The 19,029-nt window shown below is 36.9% G+C and overlaps 1 protein-coding gene across 1 annotated transcript in view; it reads right to left on the reverse strand.

The window, feature by feature from the left end:
• Positions 1-298: 298 nt before the first annotated feature.
• Positions 299-19,029, reverse strand: part of AGPS (alkylglycerone phosphate synthase) — a 53,257-nt gene continuing 34,526 nt past the window's right edge. Inside the window, exons 13-20 of the mRNA XM_032114152.1 lie at positions 18,764-18,840; positions 17,479-17,591; positions 15,873-15,942; positions 14,873-14,934; positions 13,001-13,090; positions 12,510-12,609; positions 10,761-10,818; positions 299-3,620 (exon numbers count right to left, since the gene is read on the reverse strand). Of these exons, the coding sequence (XP_031970043.1) occupies positions 3,499-3,620; positions 10,761-10,818; positions 12,510-12,609; positions 13,001-13,090; positions 14,873-14,934; positions 15,873-15,942; positions 17,479-17,591; positions 18,764-18,840 (692 nt within the window). The 3' untranslated portion in view covers positions 299-3,498. The remainder of the gene's footprint in view (positions 3,621-10,760; positions 10,819-12,509; positions 12,610-13,000; positions 13,091-14,872; positions 14,935-15,872; positions 15,943-17,478; positions 17,592-18,763; positions 18,841-19,029) is intronic.

Raw genomic sequence — 19,029 nt, forward strand, 5'->3', positions numbered from 1 at the left:
CCCTGTCCTGCCCTCACCAAAGGGGTGAAATTCTCAACCAAGCAGCCTGGCGTTCAAGTGTTGTTTTGCCCTTCCTTCCCTGAAATTCTCTCTTTCCTATTTTTGCTTTACACAGGACAAAAAAGCAGAGCTCCTATTAGCATACTTTTATAAATTCAACCTCTTTTCTCCCAGCAAGTGCCAAAGCTTTCCTAATAGTTTTCCTTAGGTAAGAGTTCATCACCAAATTAAAATGAAGCAATATGACAAGTTAGTAGAATATATTTGTTTAGTTTGATCACAAAAAACCACATACTAGTTTAGGCCAATTTTCTTTTTATTAATAATATAAGGTTCTGTAATCTCTTAACATTACAACTGAAGCTTTACAGTTAATCTCACACTAAAATGACAAACACTGTTTGGCTTTATTTGCAGAAAACTAAATTACAACCTTGATAAACATACATTTCCAAGATTGAGAAGCAATTTGTGTTTTCTGGATTTCAGTGCTAATGTATCCCTGCCCTTTGAAATTGGTTTCAGTTAATTAACATTGCTATGGAAGAACTATTTGGCCTTGCCTCTTTCACAGCTGTAAGGCAAAGATGACATCTCTAACTATTATACTGTAAGTCAAATCAAGACACATTTTTCTTTGACTGTAAGATTTAGATCCTGGATCAGCTTTTAACAGATTTGCTTCTTTCCCCTCCAAACTTTTATTAAGGTCTCTCTAATGTAAACAGATTTTACAGTCAAGCCACAGTCACTCTCTGCACCTTTCCTCCTTCAAAGGGAGCAGAAGCTGTGTAATTGGAAGTCATTACAAGATTAATTAAAACTGCTTGTAACTTACGTATGGCCAAAATAGTCAAGCAAATGCAAAAGTTGTGTTATGCATCAGCACTTCTAATCTGCATGGATCAAACTCCATCCCTAAACAGGCTGCAGCTACAAGAAGGGAAGTGTGTAGAAAGAAAGAGCATTCAGAAGGAAGAGGCATGGAAGACTATAGTATTAGAGAAAGTAAGATTTTGTTTAAATGGTGAATGATCTCTATCTAGGTCTTCTGAACTTGCATTACTTTTTTTTTCTATTTGCATTAGCAATTTAAATGTGAAATTAAAGACAGTAATACATGTTTCAACTGCAGTTTCAACTAGGCTCTGACCCATTCCTAAGATAGTATTTAGGAAGACAGCAATATCTATTACATTTGTAGTTAATCTTTTCCTCAGAGCTATCCAGAGACAGTGCTTTGGCACCCTTGTTATTTCACCTTCCCATAGGGCAATTGACATACAGTAAAAATCTTTACTGCATTTTAAATCACTTCAGAAGTCAGTGGCTATTTAAAGGTTAGAGAGTATAAGGAGTTTTTACCTGTGTACTTTCAATACAAAAAAGGATGAGAAAAACCATAGTCAGAAAATTTAAAAATGGGAAGGATGTTGTGGAGCTGTGTTGTACTTTAGTCAAAATCTTAAGAGATCAGTATTACTAAGCTATGACTACTTGTTCTACTCTTTGTGCTGTCATTCTGCAAAAAAGCTTCACATGCTTTCCTTCAAAATTAATTCTTCATAGTTACACAAACTTTCATTGAGGCACATAAACACCCTTCATATTTACCAGCTCCTAGAAAGGCCTCCACTGGGGAGTGACACAAGTCATCAGCAAGACGCCAGCCGTGGCCACGGAGTCACCACTGTGCAGCTGAGGTGAGGAAGCCCCTGCACCACCATGTGCAGATTCACTTCACCAAGACACCTTTGTGTACTTAAGGAACACTTAACCACAGTGTGAAGGCTCAGTCTCCTAAAACGGACTACACCTACTGTTTTGGTTACTGCTGAAATATGAACTCTGGGGACAAGAAAAATTAATAGATTTATATACTGAAATGTTGTGAAATAAAGACCATTCAAAATAAATCCAGCTGCATTTAAAGTATCACATGAACATTCTTGTCTTACGACCTGCAGATCATAAAAACATTTTCTTTCATTACCTTGACAGCATGCAGTTTAGTCATGTTTTGAGTGTCCATGTTTTTCAATCATTTGAATTGTAGCATTGAAATTAATCTTAGAACAAGTTCAGAACTGTCTGATATGCAGTATTTTTTCAAGCATTTTATACTCTTTTTGGTATATTACCAAAACTGAGAGCTAATTAGAGAGTATTCTAAAATAGTTTAAAAACAAAAATGCAATTTATCTTTTTCTCCTCATTAGCGGCACTACCAATACAAAAGGTGTCCAAACTGACACTACAGAGCTGTGAAGCAGTTGCCTAGAGACAGTGTCCTCAAAGGATAGTCTGTATTTTTTTCTATCTTATGCATATACATTAATTATCAAAAAGTTGGATAATTTGCTTTAAGAAAGAACCCACCTTAAAAATGGATCATGAATATTGACAAATACTTTGTTTATTTTACTGATTAAGATTCAAGTTTCAATGTAAAAATGCTTACTCTCACATGATACGGCTCAAGAAAATATTTCATTTTCATAAAGTTCAATGGACAATTAAAATTGTGGCTACTGTGAAGTAAATAAATGATTCATAAAGGCCATAGGAAACTGTACAAAACAAATGGGAAATCTCACTTCCAGGATGACAGCAGGTTGTCCATTAAAGTGTTTTATTAAACTGTTGTGACTGTTTCAAAAGACAGTGCTGGGCAGTTTCATTTGAATAACCGAAAGAGAAATTTTGCATCTGTGCAAAACAAACACAATGGGAACAAAACCCATACACACTAGGACTGAAGTACAGATGAACACAAAATTTTGTTACAAACCTGTTTTCAACGTACAGTGAGAAACGTCCATTGTACAAAACTTAGTGACTGACCTACAATTAATTTAAGATTATCCCAGCAATGCAAATACAACTCAGAACAGTTCAATTGTGTAAGATTTTCCAGTAGTACTACAGGGAGAGACTACTGAATTTTTAGTAGTTTGACTTACACTGTCTCTTTTGATTAAAGCCTACATTTGTACTCTTAAGTGTTTGCTGGTTACAACTCTGTTACATGCTTAATCCAGTACAGGGAGGTACTCCTTGGTGTTCTCTCATCTGTCTCTTTGCAGCTTTCCTTTAGCAAGAGGCTGGGCTGAGCAGCTGCTTCTGTAGAAAACACTGTTGTCAGTCTTTGTCCTCCTTGCAGGGGATGCTTTAAGTAAGAAACATCTGGCAGTATCCAGCACTGAAAATACTGTCAGCTGTGCTGCCTAGCTGAACTTGGAAACCCAAATTTGCATTTCCTGGTTTGTACTTTGTGCCCAGTAGGTTGGAACATTGTTAAGTAAAAGTCCATAAACATTAATAGTGATGTTTACACTTTATTGGGGGAAGAGGGAAGGGAGTAGCAAAAATCAATGTAAGTTACTAGTTTTTAAAGTTTAGTCTATGTTATATTTGATTACTGGGATATCAATACAATGAAAGTGGAGGAATTTCAACAGTAATTTTTAATTTTTAGTACATCATTTGTGCAGAGCTTTATAAAAGATTTTTGTTTCCAAAGATGTTATTGGGGTCCACATATTCTTTAACAGATCTCAGCATTCCCAGGCCAACATCAGAGATGCTCTCCTTCATCCAGCGCTTCCGCAATTTGCCTACTGGAAAAACAAAAACAAAGTGTTTCAATATATGGCAGGATTCTAGGAGCCAATCAATCTTGTGACCATGAATGAATAAACACTGTGTGATAAATGCTTTTATTCAAAATTGAGAAATGTTTTGCTTTATTTGATTTATTGAGCCCACCAGACTATCAAGCTCATTAAGCTCAGCATACTCCCAGAGGAGGACTGTGTTCCACACTGTCTACTTTCCTCAGAAACTATGAAATTTAGATGAAGCTTAGGCTGAAATCACATGTTCTATTAAGACAAGGAATCAGTAATAAGTTTTTAAAAGCCACAAACTAATTTTAAGTAGTCAACTGTAGAGGAGATTACTAAAAAGCAGAACCCTATGTTTCTTGATTACTTTAAAGTGAAAATGTAATTCAATAATCAAGCTTAAACCAGTATTGGTTTAAATAGCTAAAAATTTTTTTCTACGAAGAAGGTTTAATATTTCATTTGAAAACTTCTATGCTGGTTGGTAATTGCTCAATAGCATTACACAAGAGCTTTGTTTCCCATGTAAAACTGGCTATTCACAACATATACCAAATACAAACAAAGCTGAAACAATCTTTTAAGAACTCATTTCACTAAATTCTCATAATAGTCCTGTTAAATGGCCAAGTGTTCACATGCTAATTAACCAAATCATCAACTCTGATTAAGAGATCATTCAAAACTGAGGACATTTTTTTCGTTAAACACACTCTAGCATTTAACTTGTCAGCCTGAAACACAATCCATTTGTCAGTATGATAAGACATAGTAAAGGTTTGAGAGACAGAAGCTTTAAGAGTATCTGAAGCTAAATTCAAGCCATCTTTTGTGCCCTGTTTCAGGGTAACCATCAAACTGTCATCAGAATAATAAATTACAAGGACACCTCTGGAGAACAGAGTATATTTGTGTCTACCTTAAGGAATATGAGCCAGTCACAATGCCAACAGAAAAAGCAAATAATGTGAGACAGAATGAAATTTGCAGTTTGCTAGAAAACAACTATTAGCAGCATGTGTGTCAAGATCAAAGATCACAACTGAAGGACAAAATAATTTGTCATGTGGTAGGAACTGTGGCTGTACTTTGCAGCCCCAGCTCAAGAAAGAATCCCTGTTTGTGAATATACTATCACTACAATGTGACTGTCTGAGCAAGCTGATGTGGTTGAATTTTATCTGTTAAAACTTTACTACTACTACTGAACACCTGAATCGTGGATGTGGCTTGACCATCCCTTCAAGTCACTCACACTGGCTCTTACACAAGCAGCTGAAGAACAGTCATTACTATTCTCAACTGTTATCTGTAATATAGTTTCAGTGAATGTGTTCTGTGGTTATGGATGTAATTGTCCTGAAAAGACTGCAAACAACTGCTCCAACAAGATGGAGCACATTAGAATCACAGCAGGATGCCCAACAGCTAGCATGCCTGCCTCTTTTACACCTCCAGTAATAATGCAATTCCACAAGGAACTGAACTACTGTCTGAGCAGCACCAAACAGTCGTTGCATATTTAATGAAGTCGCTCACCAAGTGCTGGAAAACAGAAGGTGCTTGGAGTGCATCATTAGTTCTGTCAAAGTGATAATTTACACATCTATCTTGTCAAATTTTCTATGGTTTATACTTTTGCAATAATAAATCTAACATACATCTGATTAGTGAACTGGAAAGAAAAAAAGCTGTACTACAGTTACCAGCAGTCCTTCACAAACATGCTCAACAAAAAGATTTTAACCCCTTGATAACAGCAAAGTTGATCCCCTGCTCCTACCGTTCATGTCAATAAAATATACATGGACCTTTCAACTACTCAAGTTTTCACATTAGAGTTAAAAAGCCTTGAGGTAATCTCTCCAAATTCTAAGCTGATCCATCAGATAAAATGGAAAATAGACCAAGTGAAGAAAAGGCTCTGTGAAAATGAGAGCAGAACTTAGAAAATTCATTTATATATTGCTGCACTTCAGGTTAGTGCTGTGCTATTTTCTGGTCCTTCTCCACAGGACAGCCCAGTTGGCTTCAAGGACAAGAAGGGAAAAGGAGGAAGAAAATGCCATAATAGTGAAAGATGTTTCTGTGAACATAAAAGCAATCCCAAGTGACAAAGTTGCTTACCTCTACTCTTAGACTAGCTAAAGAACAGCTCTGCACTCAAGGAGGCCTTAACTCCCCTAACAAGAAGGTCTCAGTTAAGCCTGATCTTATCACAGACTACAGAAAACCAACTTCCCATTTCTAGCCTAGAGAAAGCAGACTTTTGAGTTTTAGCCCTACATGATGGCATTTACCTAGAACTGATGGGAGACTGCACAGAACCAGAACTGATACAAGCATCTAGCACTTACAGGCTTTTAGCACTGTATACTCTTCTCAATCAAAAAATGAGATCAGAACCCCCTGATTCTATATGCTACATCATAACATTATTAACAAATCAATTTGTAGTAGCTTAGCATAGCAAGTTACTACTTGTCCACTCAGCGATACACACCATCACATGCACAATCCTTGTGCCCCAACTGGAAACAAACACAGCCCTTCCTTCTTGCATCTTCTTCCTCTGAAGACACTTAATCTTGCACCTGAAGGGACAGTGTCAAAGAGGATGGAGCCAGGCTCTGCTTGGTGGTGCCAAGCAAAAGGACAAGAGGCAATGGGCACAGAAGTTCCATCTAACTATGAGGAAGAACTTCTTTACTCTGCAGGTGCCCAAGCACTGGAACAGACTGCCCACAGAGCGTGTGGAATGTCTCTCACTGGAGATATTCAAGAACCTTCTGGATGCAAGCCTGTGCAATGGTGCTCTAGGATGGCCCTGTCTGAGCAGGGAAACTGGACGAGATGACCCATTGTGGCCCCTTGCAATCCTACCCATTCTGTGATTCAGTGATCTTATTTATCCAAGATGAGGTACGAGAGAATTAGTTTTCAAGTTTTACAGGTGTCAAGTGGCCTGTTCCTGAGGTGTGCTGAGCAGTCTAATAGTGCCTGAAAACATTCACTACTAGGAAGCCAGAAACCTCCAATCTGAACCCCAGCCTATTATACTGAGTACAAACCCCACAGCATGGCAGAGAGCCTACTTCACACAAGGTACTTCAGATCAGAAAGCCAAGGAGCTTGTTCAGTAGCCACTCCAAAGACAGTCCAACACCAACCTTAGTTTTAGGTTTTTATCCATCATTCTAGTCCACATATGAATGAGAAATATATAAACTAAGTAACTTTTCCCCAGCTTTGATACATGCTGCTCCATGCTGGTCTCATTGGAAAAGTTGTTCATCTTTCCATTGCCCTTTTTCACTTGCTCATCTTCAAAAATTCATCTGGATGGCTACAAAACGTCTGGCTGCTAAAAATGGAGTGAGCAAACAGCAGGCAGCCATTGGTTTTCTCAGTTTTGGAATATGAAGCACCAGGGCAGACACGAACAGTCTTGTAAGGAAAGTTTTCATGTAGCTGATTGACTCCAGGAATTACTCTACACCCATGCAGAACAGATTTATAGAACCGTGTGGTCCCAGTGGAAGTAGGTTCTGCTGGCACTGCACATTGTACTTCCTCTGCTCCAGCCCTTTCAACTTGAGGAGTCAGTTACTGCAAAACAACAGCTTTGCGGAAGGAGCAGCAGTGACAGGTCCTACAGGTCCAGCTGTTGCATGCTCTTCCTGAAGCTACCTGTCCCTCCAGAAAGCAGCTCCCTGCCCTTATAAACTGCTTAAAAAGCTATTACTCTTCCAGGGAGAACTGTGCAATACTGAGCAAGGTCAGTGCAGTAATGTAAAAACATGGCAGCACTGGAGTTCATTGGACCGGCGTATGCCAAGTCTACTAAATAATTAACACTTACCATCACCATAACACTTTGCATATTTTACTTGGTATCTTAAACAGCTTAAATATGTTCAAGTTCTGTGTTGATGAATCAGGAGGTCTGTTCCTTTTCTATTTTTTTTTTGAAAAGGCACTGAAGATGACTATTCTATTAACACTTTCAGCAGACCAAGGAGGAAAATACAATTGTGTTATTGTATTATTTCACATGAGATTACTCCATGTCTAACAAATATTACAGTTTCAACTCATTCTGATGAGTAGAGCAAGCTCTAGTATACTTAACCTAAGAGTAGAAGATTTTCTTTCCCCTGTGTAGAAGAGAAGAGAATGTGTTCAATCCCCCCTCATAAAAGAACTTTATAATATCAGATTTTGTAGTTTGTCTGGGTTAATTACTGCAGTTTATAGCTTAAGCCACAGCCTCTTAATGCCAAAGAGCTGCAATGTCAAACGTAATTGAATGCAGGTAAGGTGTAAGGTTTGTTTTTTCCTTTGTTTTGTTTTGGGGGTTTTGCTTGGGTTTTTAGTGTTGTGGGATTTTTTCTTATTTTTTGTTTTCCTATATAAACTGCCACTGATACTATAGCTAAGCCTGTGCAGCGTGGGCTACCTGGTTAACATTTATTCCAGCCAGTTGTTTACAAAGTAGAAGAAAATTACTTCTATTATGTTAACTGGCTAAATGGGGCTATTTTCCTCAACCCCACAATCTGATAATTGTTTCCTTAAGCCACCAGTTGTAGTTAAAACAGTCCCTCAAAGGGAAGCAATGCATCATTACTTTTTACACTGTTCTTTAGTTTTACATGGGTTCTTAGCTCAGTAATATGAAAGGGATTAGGCACAAACCCAACCTTCTCCCTTTCTGATGCTGTACCCCAAAGGGGTTATAGTGGTATTTATACACCAGACATACCTACTGATATTTCCTCAGCACATGTTATTTCATGCATACAAAAAAAGGCATGTTTTATGAAAAAGATTCAAGAATGAAAGGTGTGACACATCATACAGGTGTTTTTAGGGCTTGCCATAAATTATTAGAATAATTATTTATCTAAATTTAAACTTTTATCTACAAGAAATTGTCATTCCTAATGCTGCTTTTTAAATGCTAAGTTTGCAAACACTATCTATGGCTCTCTAGCAACCTTACTTACATGATTCTCAAATCTGAAGATACCCAGTGCCCAGAAAAGCAGAAGGATCAACACTGTGCTTGAAGATGTGCAATATCCCTTTCTGAGCACAGGACACAGTCAAGGCAGGGTGACAGCTGTAATGGGGGGGTCGGGGGAAAGGAAGATGCATCCACAGTAAAGTCCTCCTCAAGCTACTCTTCCTATGGTTCAAAGTACCATGATTTCAGTTTTCACGGTGGACTGCAGCTGTGTACCTACCTGCAGTCGGTACCTCCCCAGATGTAAAGCAATTTAGAGATTTACACAACCCGAACTGCCATATATGACCATTTCTTCACTCAAGGAGTATATGAAGATTGACTTAAGCAGGCTTTGTATTTCGTATAGCCTCAAGTCCCAGACTACATCTTTCTTTGATACACAACCCCAGAGTTAAAATAGCTCCATTTATCACAGTGTGATTGTACGCAGACAAATCAGCCTGTCTGTTTCCAGATAGTGAAAACAACTGTTATTAATCACAATTACAAGACAAACACCAAAGGAAATTGCACCAGGATTTTCTTTTACACCACACAATAGACCAGGCAGTACTAAGAGTGACAAGGCTTGAAGGTCAGTAAATAAAACTGACAATATTAGCCTAATTTTCAGCAGCACATCTACTAAGAACTGGAAAAAATTCATCTTGAATATTGAACACAATGCCAGACAAAACCACTCAAAGTGGAAAATATGTATCAGTATCAGAGGCAGTCATGCAAACAACAGGAGTATACAAACAGAAACCCCATTTCCATAGCTGTGGAGTCACAAAGTTCAAGTGTGCAAGGGTTTGAAATGCTATAGAATAGTTTTTTTTCCTGTTCGACACATGCTGTAAGCAAGGTTTTTATATGCTGAGGGCAAATACATCCAAATGTGTGACAAGCTCCAGCTGCATGCAAGTTAATGGATGAAATGCTAGTCACAGTAAAATAGAGCTGCCACAGCAGGGAAAGCAGGAGAGTACATCATGGGGCTAATTCCACATCTAGTGTGTGAGAATTGACAGGTCCACTACACCACCATATTAAAGATTTAATCAGAGGACCATAAAAGCATATCAAACAAAAAATACTGAAACCTTTTCACTCATATTATTACCTACACATCCTTCAATATCCTGATATTGCTAAAGCCAGGTCCATTTCAGTTTCCATCACAAAGCAGGACGCCTGAAAACAGCCCTAGCTAAAATTTTCAAGTCTAGGAAGTCACTGATTGTTTCAAAGTACAACTTCTGCCCTTAGTTTTTTTCCCCACATAGAACTTTTAGAATGACAAAGTTTTTCTCTAGTTTTAAACCATTACCCTTCTTCTTTGCTCTTATATCTGTGACCAGGCAATGTCCCACGAGAGCAGAGAAAAGAAATGCATTAAGATAACCAGTTTCAAGAAGATAGCTGCACAAATCATACTGACTTCACAAGTCTTCCTGACATCCAAGGTTACAGCATTACATAGGGCACATGCAATCAAATTAGGCTATCCATGTAGGTGGGAAAAGCATATGTAAAGCATCAGGTATAGGAAGTATCATTTATACATTACATTGGTTCTTAATATTAAAGCAGAAAATACCTTGCGAAGATGCTAGTAATACAGGGCAAGTAATTCCCAAACTCCAAGAGAGAAAACTAGATAACTAGAACTTATCAGACAGCAGACCAGTAATGTCAACACTTACTTAACATCAATTATGCAACAAATGGTAGATTGCAACACAGTCCAGTTTAAAGTCACTGGCTCTTTCATTCAGACACTTTGCCTAAGTGCTCTAGAATTTGGGCTAACAGCATTCACAAAGACACAGGGGCCACAAAACTGTCTTAAAACTCTGAAACTCCCATTTGAAGTCTTTGTAGCTGAATATTTATCTGCACAAGGATCAGCAGAAGTTGTTTAAGACAAACTGAACAAACTGGAAAAAAAGTGAGAAATTTCTAGATAAAATGCCAGGAGATCTCCTTTCCCCTCGACCGCCCCCAGGAATTTCTGTTAATGCCGCAAAATACTTTTCAGAGTTCTACTACAAATTATTTTATGTACTCATGAATATTTAGCAGTATCAAAGAGACTAATATTAGACTGAGAATATTACCTCCATGGTGATGTGAAAGACTTCCTCCATTGGCAAGTATTTCTTCTCTAGCAGCCCTCTAAATTTGAAAGATATGTATTTATTCAACAGAAAATGCACAAGATTTTTAGATTTCATTAAATGCTTGCTATTGCACTCATACACACAGGTGTACGAAAAGTTTCTAAAGTAATTAGGGTACACTATATAGGTAAACATTATAGTTCAAGTCTGCAGATAAAGGTAAGTAAGAGTCTTCTAAATAAACATTATGAAAGCCAAGACATTTCAAATGGCATCTCTTGTAACGAATTTATTACTCAACAATGGAATATTCTGGATCACTTTCCCTTTGCCAAAACTTAAATAGTCCAGTGGCTGGGGTTCTCATTTGGAAGATGATTAAGTCTCAATAAAGAAGTGTGAAAACAGGGTCGTCAGAGTGATTCACGACCATTATTCAGATCAGAGTTCAACCAAGATCTCCAAGATCCTGGCTGAGGCAGTGAGGTACTTTACAAATGACAATCCTTTCACGAGTGTAGTTTGTGGCAGAAAACAAAATTTACTTTTTTATGTTAATGTTCAAGTTGTAGAATCTTCTTTGCCATTCACCTCTCAATAGTTAGAGAGCTTAAAAGGTGTAACAATGAGAGTTTTCTAAGCCCAAGCACTACATGTTTTTTTTCAAAAGAGTGTACTTTTTTAGGAATAACATATATAACTGTACCCATGCAGTTAAGAGATTTCTTTCAGTCTGCCATAGAGTACATATACTTGGTCAGCAAATTCTCTTTGTTAGGTCAAATTTAGTCACTACAACGGAAGATGTGCATCCAGGTCATCACATTAACTCCAGTAAAAGTAATATCTAGGTATTAGTACAGTTTCATTAAATAAACACTCAAGTATTACATTCTTTAGTGCCCTACATGCAACAGGCATGGAAGCCTTTGAACTTGTAGGTAAAACTTTGCATCTGCTTGCTAAACTCAAGAGAAATTTCTAAAGAATAAGCATGAGAAGAATGATATCCTAGTTATAAATACTATTTCTCCACAGTCCTGTTAGCAATTTACTGGTGCTGAAGTTTGAGCATAGGAACCAGAAGGTAGGACAAAAGGCAGTTTGGCCATAGTCTTTCTAAGAATTATGTCTTCAAGGTAACAAGGATATTAGTTTCCCCTAACTAGGCAAGTACAGTGTTTCATCAACCAAAGTGTTAAAGCAGAATTATTGCAGAGCTTCTTTGCCAATGCTGAAGCAGCTTGCAACTGGCCTAACAGACTGGACTTAGACCAGTGCTTATCTGGGCCTAACAGAAATAGCATGAGACACTCCCATTCCTTATTCTCTACATGCAGCACTATTAATAAGGGATGATCTTGATAGTTTTACCATGCATCTTACAGACTGAGTATTAAGCAGAAGTAGCTTTGTAAATAACAGAACTGAGGAAGACTAGTTTCCCATGGATTTGGGGCTTAAGGTTTGAAGTTTCTGCCATCCAAGAAACTCCAGGTCAAGCTCTCCTATATTTCAGTCAGAACTGTTGATTTACTGATATCTGAAACAGTCACCTGGTAGTCTTTTCTCTACTTGATGAACTATTAACATGTACCTCTTATTACCAGTAATGATCAAAGCTTTACGGACAGACTTGTGAGATCTTTCCTGCAAAACTCAGTAAGCTTGGCCAACAGGTTCAGAATATAATACAAGTCATCAGCTTTTCCCCCTTTATCTATTGTTGCATTTTGTATACATTACCTCAATTTGTTCATAGACATGAATAGGATCACTAATTCCTCTGTAGTTAAAGGCAAAGTAGAAGTAGACACATGCACCTGCATCGTAAGTCTGTGTCACCCTGTTGAAGAGAACTGCATTACAAACAAAGCTTTATGACATTAAGCCAACCACTGTAACATTATAAAATTCGTAAGATTATTTCTCTTATTCAAAGGGATAGCATCTTATTAAAATTTTTTTTATCCTTTTTGCTCATAATCCATGAGCAACTCAATGCTATGACTTTGAATGTTGAAGCTCTTAAGTCATTACACTTGACTCTTGTCCATATAAGCAAAAGTTTAAAGCCTAAGCAACTGCTACCAATCCCTTGAATTCCCCACTCTTACATGTAATCCATTTGCAGGTTCAAGAGGAAGGTCATGGCCACTAGTATTTGTAATATCATCACTAGATCTCTTACTAAACAAGGATTCAAGAAAAAATATTTAGATTATTGCACAGCTTACCTACAGGTGGAAAGAGGAGCAAACTGAACACCCTTTTCTTTGCATTCTCTTACTATCCTTTCCTTTACATTTCTGCAAAGGTCCAAAACCCTGTAATGGGAAACTCGTTAAAATATAAAATTTTAGTATGTGATTTTATACAACTTCTAAAAAAAAAAAAACTTCAGCAACCTTTTTTAAAAGCATAATCTAATACAATGTAAGAGGACCTTCTAAATCAGTGTTAACTAGCTTAGACTTTGTTCTAAGAATAGTAATCATCAAGACTACACTGCTTTTTCTGCACTTCTCCTGACAGCAAGTTTACTCAGAAACAGAGAACCTAAAAGCTCTTTTTCATAAGGAAAAGGTGTCAAAAGTGCTCAAAAAAAAAAAAAAAAAAGGAGATTACCTACTTCTGAATGTCTTTACTTTCTTAGCAAAACAGCCTCAAAGTTTTGGCAGAGTAGTTAACAAACACAGGAGAAAGCTGGAGAACTCAAAGGTCTGGCAAACACCGCTAACCTCATACCTTTGTTTTGCTGCAAGACCAAAACTGGAGATCCTTCAGCTGTGCACTACTGTGCCAGCTTGAAATGCTTTAATTCTAATATGGCAAAGAGCTGTTAGACCTTTACATAAGCCATACTTGTTCTGCTTTTTATTAAAAGTCTTCTAGGACAAACAAACTGCTAAAGCAACCAAAAGAAATCACTGTTTTTCAAATTACCATTTCTTCAGTTATACATTCTCCCACAAAGGTCTGCAGTGCTATAATTCAGATTAAGATGTTTTACACAGATTTAAAACTACATTAAAGATTCACAGAACACAAGAGAATTTAACCATTTAGTGAATAAGAAAGACAACTAAATATTTTATTCAAGTATCTGCTACCCATCAAGAACAAGTTAATCAGTTTATGGAAAGTTACATGGTTCTTACAAGTCAAAGCAGAAAAAGGTTTTCAAAGCATTTGCTTTGGTGACAACAATTTTAAGTACTTTCTTAAGTTCTTAAGTAAAAATTCAGTGTCTTCTGAAATAAGGGAGAGGCAAAACAAATTGGTGACTAAGCAGTTAGCATGCTTCAAAATCTATAAAGCTAAAGTAAAATAAGGAGCACTTTTGCTTTTAAATTTTCCTCAGATTTCTTCTACGCAGTTAGGATACTTTGCCAACTTCAAATGGGCTGGAATTTACCATTGCCACTAAATTTAATAGCAAGAGCATAGGCTTGCCAGCTTAAGTCATCATACTTTGCATTGAATACTGTAAAGCTTTGATTCAAATCACCTTAGATCCTACTTAAGAGATTTCTGGCTTACCAAATGGACAGGAGCATCCAAAATGATTCTGTATATTAAACTCTGTTGTGGTCAAATGTTTCTCAACCATAGCTAACAGATAGAACAATTTTAGGAAAAAGATCTCAATCTTGGGCAAAAGTTACCTTTTCAGTTTTCATTTCCCTACGTTACTGGAAAAAGAAAAAAGTAATTTAAATATACTTAATTTTTTTCATCTTCACTACAGACTCATCCATTTGAAATACACTGCTGATCCCACACACGTGGCTGCTCATCACCCACTGCAGTTATTGTCACCAATGTCCTGCTTCCTAAACAGGGTAATTTCAAGTCCTAAATTTGTTACAGTAAGCTAACCTAAGAAGAAATGTTACTGAATACTTGTTACATTGCATTTACAAAATCCTGGTATGTAATTTATCAGCAACTTTAGCAAGAACACACAGCTGCAAGACTTGAGGTATGTCAGGGTGCATCCAATACACACAAGGCCTAAATTAAGCATCCTCATGAGCAAACACGAGTTAGGAATAATTTGAATGAAATCAAGTTTTAAGAAATTCTTAAGAGTAATCACAGTTTACCTATCCCAAGGAACAGACGTCTCAAATGATTCTCCTATTACATAGTAATCCAGGCCCAGGTCCTAATAAAAAGAATAAGGAAATTATTAGTAACATTCAGCATCAGCATCTGGGATTCCAGTGTATGCTATACAGCTAACAGTTGAACAACGTTTTAGTTTGCAGGAGAAAAACAGATATTCTAATTTAGCAAAACCATCATATGTCCCAGTGACATAAGTTTATTATCATGGAAATAGGGAAGCTCTTAAAAGACAAAGATGACAAACATTTTGATGTCATGGCTACAGTGACACAACTTGTCAGACTGTCAGTACATCTACACTAATCAAATATTTGTATCACTATAATATCAAACCAAGTGCTTCACTGTGCTAATCGGTATAACACCTAGTAGAAATATTTTTTTTGGAATGTAGTTGCTATCTAGATAGAAAAAAGACAAACATCTGCCCATCTTACACATAGCCTGCTGAAATAAAGGGAGATTCAGTGATTTGTCCCCAACAAATCAAGCACTCAGGATGTGCATATTGTTCTGAAAAATAAAATCTCAAACAGTAAGACTAAAATTCATAAGAACAGCTGCAGCAGTTTAGACTAAAAGTCTGTTGTCTTGGAATTCGGATTTAAAGCACAGTCATAAGCAGATCTCCAAAGAAGACTAAAAAGACAAGTGAACACATGAGCTTTTCAAGTACACTCCAAGCCCCTGATTTCATTCAACCTGTGGATTCTTTAATCTAATTCTCCCTACCCTTTATAAGAAGCTATTTTCTTAACAAGAATATAAATAATGTCTATATGGTGTTTTGCAGATGAAATTCCATGAATAATCACTGCTCAGAAATGGAAGAGATACAAGCCCTGGGAGAAGTCTGCGATATCATCCAAGGAAGGCTGCACTCAGACTTCAGAGAAAGCATCTTCAAAGAAACATCTCTATGTTTTGTTACATTAATTAACAGAAGTTTCAGCAGACAGACAAAAGCTGACCTACCCGAAGGTAAGCGATGACAAATGTCAGCATGTATCCTCTCTGTCCATTATCTTCTCCTGCTGCCAAGCCACTGCAATTTACAAGAATTTAATTAATTTTCCACCCAATTAGTCACCAGTTTACAAAAACATTTATAAAATAACTTTGATTATTAAAAGTATGTGCAAGTTTAGCTGCCTAAGCTGTATTAAAATAGAGCTTGTTAATAGTAAGATCTCTTCAATAGAAATCGGAAGTTACTTCAGACCAGACCTTTATTCATTTCTCTTTTCAGTCCATAACCGGGAGATCAACTTAAAATATTTGATGTGATCTTAAAATAACAGCCTTCAAAACTCATAAAAGAGTGGAGAAACACAAGTAGACACAGTACATCCCGGATATTAATTTACAGGAACATGGGTAACTACATTTCCAAGCATGTTGAATTTGTGTACTTGTATGCTCACAGGTCATGAGACCCCAAGACTTAAGATCGCCAAAGCGTAAGAGATCTGAATGAATTAAAAAAAGACACAAAAGACATAGCACTAAAGAAAAAGGAAGCCTTGCTTTCACTAGTCTATCAAGGATCATGATGAAAGCATTTGTTTTAACTATTGGTTTCTAAGAACAAGAAAGTGCTATGCATCTGGAATCAGTCTTCCTACAAGCTCCCATAAATCTGAGAGAGGGGGGTGTGGGGGTGCATGTGAAATCAGACACCCTGAAGAAGCATAGAATTAAAGTATTTTATACTATAAAGCCATTAAATGGTTTAGCATTTTAAACCAGGTTACACTGTTAAACGCTTCACTAATAGCCTTAATAAAACAGCACAGACAGCACCATCTTCTAGTGGATCTAACAGTGAAGTTTTCCCCCCTTATCAATACATCATCATCTTGAAATACCAAAATACAAAACGATTCACAGTTCAAGTAATAGAATGAAAGCACAACAAAAGCACAAATTTCAGAAACTATAACCTTGAAATTGATAAAACTTGTATGTATATTTGAATAGCTGAGACTAATATTAGCAATAACAGTACATTCTTGACAAATCACAGTTTTAATGATGGTTTTCATCAATCACACTTAATCAAAGCAGAAGGAAAGAAACTGCCTGATCATTACTCAGCCTGCCACTTCAATGAGTGTTTTCTGTCCCTTTGTGGGACAGAAAATCACTGCACTCTTTAAACCAAAGAAGTTTCTTGTATTTGTAAACTCACATGAACTCTGCAAAAATTTAATACCACCCTTATGATTTTGTCTCCCTTTCTGTAGTTAAAATATAGTCTAGTACTGCAAAACAAGCTGCTTCCATGCCTGTAAGCAATTAAAAGGGCTACTTTCCACTTTAATAACATCCATTCTATATTTACTAAAATATTCTTCTGCAATACACAGTCAGCTGAAGTTTTTCAGTAAAGTTACCTAAGAGTTAGTACAAGCCATGTGTATCAAAGGGAATATTCAGTAGCTAATTGATTGCTGACACTTCAAACTAGTAAATTGAGAACATATCCGTACAGTAACCACTACAAAAATATGGTAGGCCAATTTTTCCCTGGACAGTTCATTCTCAGCTTCACATTGAAAATGTTCTTTGAAAAGCATACCCAAACTTGGTGGCAATATCATAGACTTGCTTTTCATGCTGAAGAACCTTCTCTCTGTCACCCTCAAAGAGCAAGGTAGCTACACACAGTATGTTCGGATCAAATCCTTTAAACTGCAAAGAGAGACAAACTTTCCATTAGTCACAGTCTATGTGGTAGAACACAAGGAACAAGTTTTTACTTTTCAAACACATGGCACGTGCCCTGGTCAGTAAGTGTTGCTGCAATTAAGAGGAATGCTTGGCAAAAAAAAAATCTTTCAGAAATTTACTCCCCGAACACTTAAGTTTTTCCTTGACAGGACAGGTCAACTGAAATAATAGAAATTATCTGTCACCTCTTTCTTCCTGTTAAAAAGCAGGATAGACATAACAGCTGTCTACCTATGCTGTAGAAAAAAACAGGTCTTAAATGCTTTGAGCAATAGAGACATTTATCTTCTATCAACTATTCCTATCAACTGTAAAAGCAGGAAGAAGATTATGACCACCATGAATGTGGAGGGAAGGAAAAACTTCTGGGCTATCTCTAAACCAAATATGTATTCCCTAACAAAAGAAGTCCCAAGACATATGTTGTTTACCACTTCAATAGTCCAAGAAAAAGCAGCAGAATCAACACTCTTCACTGCCTTCCAAAAGTAAGCCCACTTGTGGAAGATAATGAAATTTTCTACATTTGAATACCCATACTTGCAGGAACCCTCCAGTTAGCTAATTTGGAGGAAAAAAATCAATAATAAGACAAACTATTTAATACAAAAAATTATGTGCTGAGGTGACATCATTTTAGCACCAAATAATTGTAGGTTAAAAAGGAATGAATTTCAGAAAGACAAAAAACCAATTTATATGGGCAAATCAGCCAAATATCTAGAGGATCTTGCAAAATTCTAGCTCACTGTAATAACAAGGTAGATCATGCCTTGACAAAATCTAGGAAGATAAAAACATAGTATAGTGTTGGCCTTGCTCCATCACTATTAACTGATGATCACTGGTCTGCAAGCTGGGTAAACTGGTTCCAGTCTTCCCCTGCCACCAAGTTACTGTTAGACAAGGCACAATAATCTCTTGTACAGGTATGACCAGTGACAATAGCTCTCTTGGATTAACTCCTCAAACACAATCTCATTTGAATTAAACCACCTTTAGAACCTCAAGTTCTCACACTGCAGTATCAGTTACACCCAAACTCAGCTGCACTAGAAGCAGTTTACCAAAAAATCTTGAATTTTATGAATAGCACACAAAATTCAAACCAATGTTAAAAACCCCAAAATTACCTTTGTGATGTAGAATTTTTTCAGTCCATCCAAAAATGATGTAAAAATGGAAGCAACTTGTGGTTTAAGAGCATGACCTTTGGCAAAAAGCAGAAAAAGGCACATTAAGGCAAACAGTGCTTTTAAGATTCTTACTTCAAGGGGCAAATAAAAAATGGCTTGGTAGTCAAAATTACTAGAATTGCTTGGAGCACTTTGATTATCAAAATTAAAGAGAATTCTCTCTACTCATTTAGAACATTATTTAGGAAAAGGTTTCATTAATT

This window comes from Corvus moneduloides, chromosome 7 (genome assembly GCF_009650955.1).
Source record: "Corvus moneduloides isolate bCorMon1 chromosome 7, bCorMon1.pri, whole genome shotgun sequence".
Classification (NCBI taxonomy): domain Eukaryota; kingdom Metazoa; phylum Chordata; class Aves; order Passeriformes; family Corvidae; genus Corvus; species Corvus moneduloides.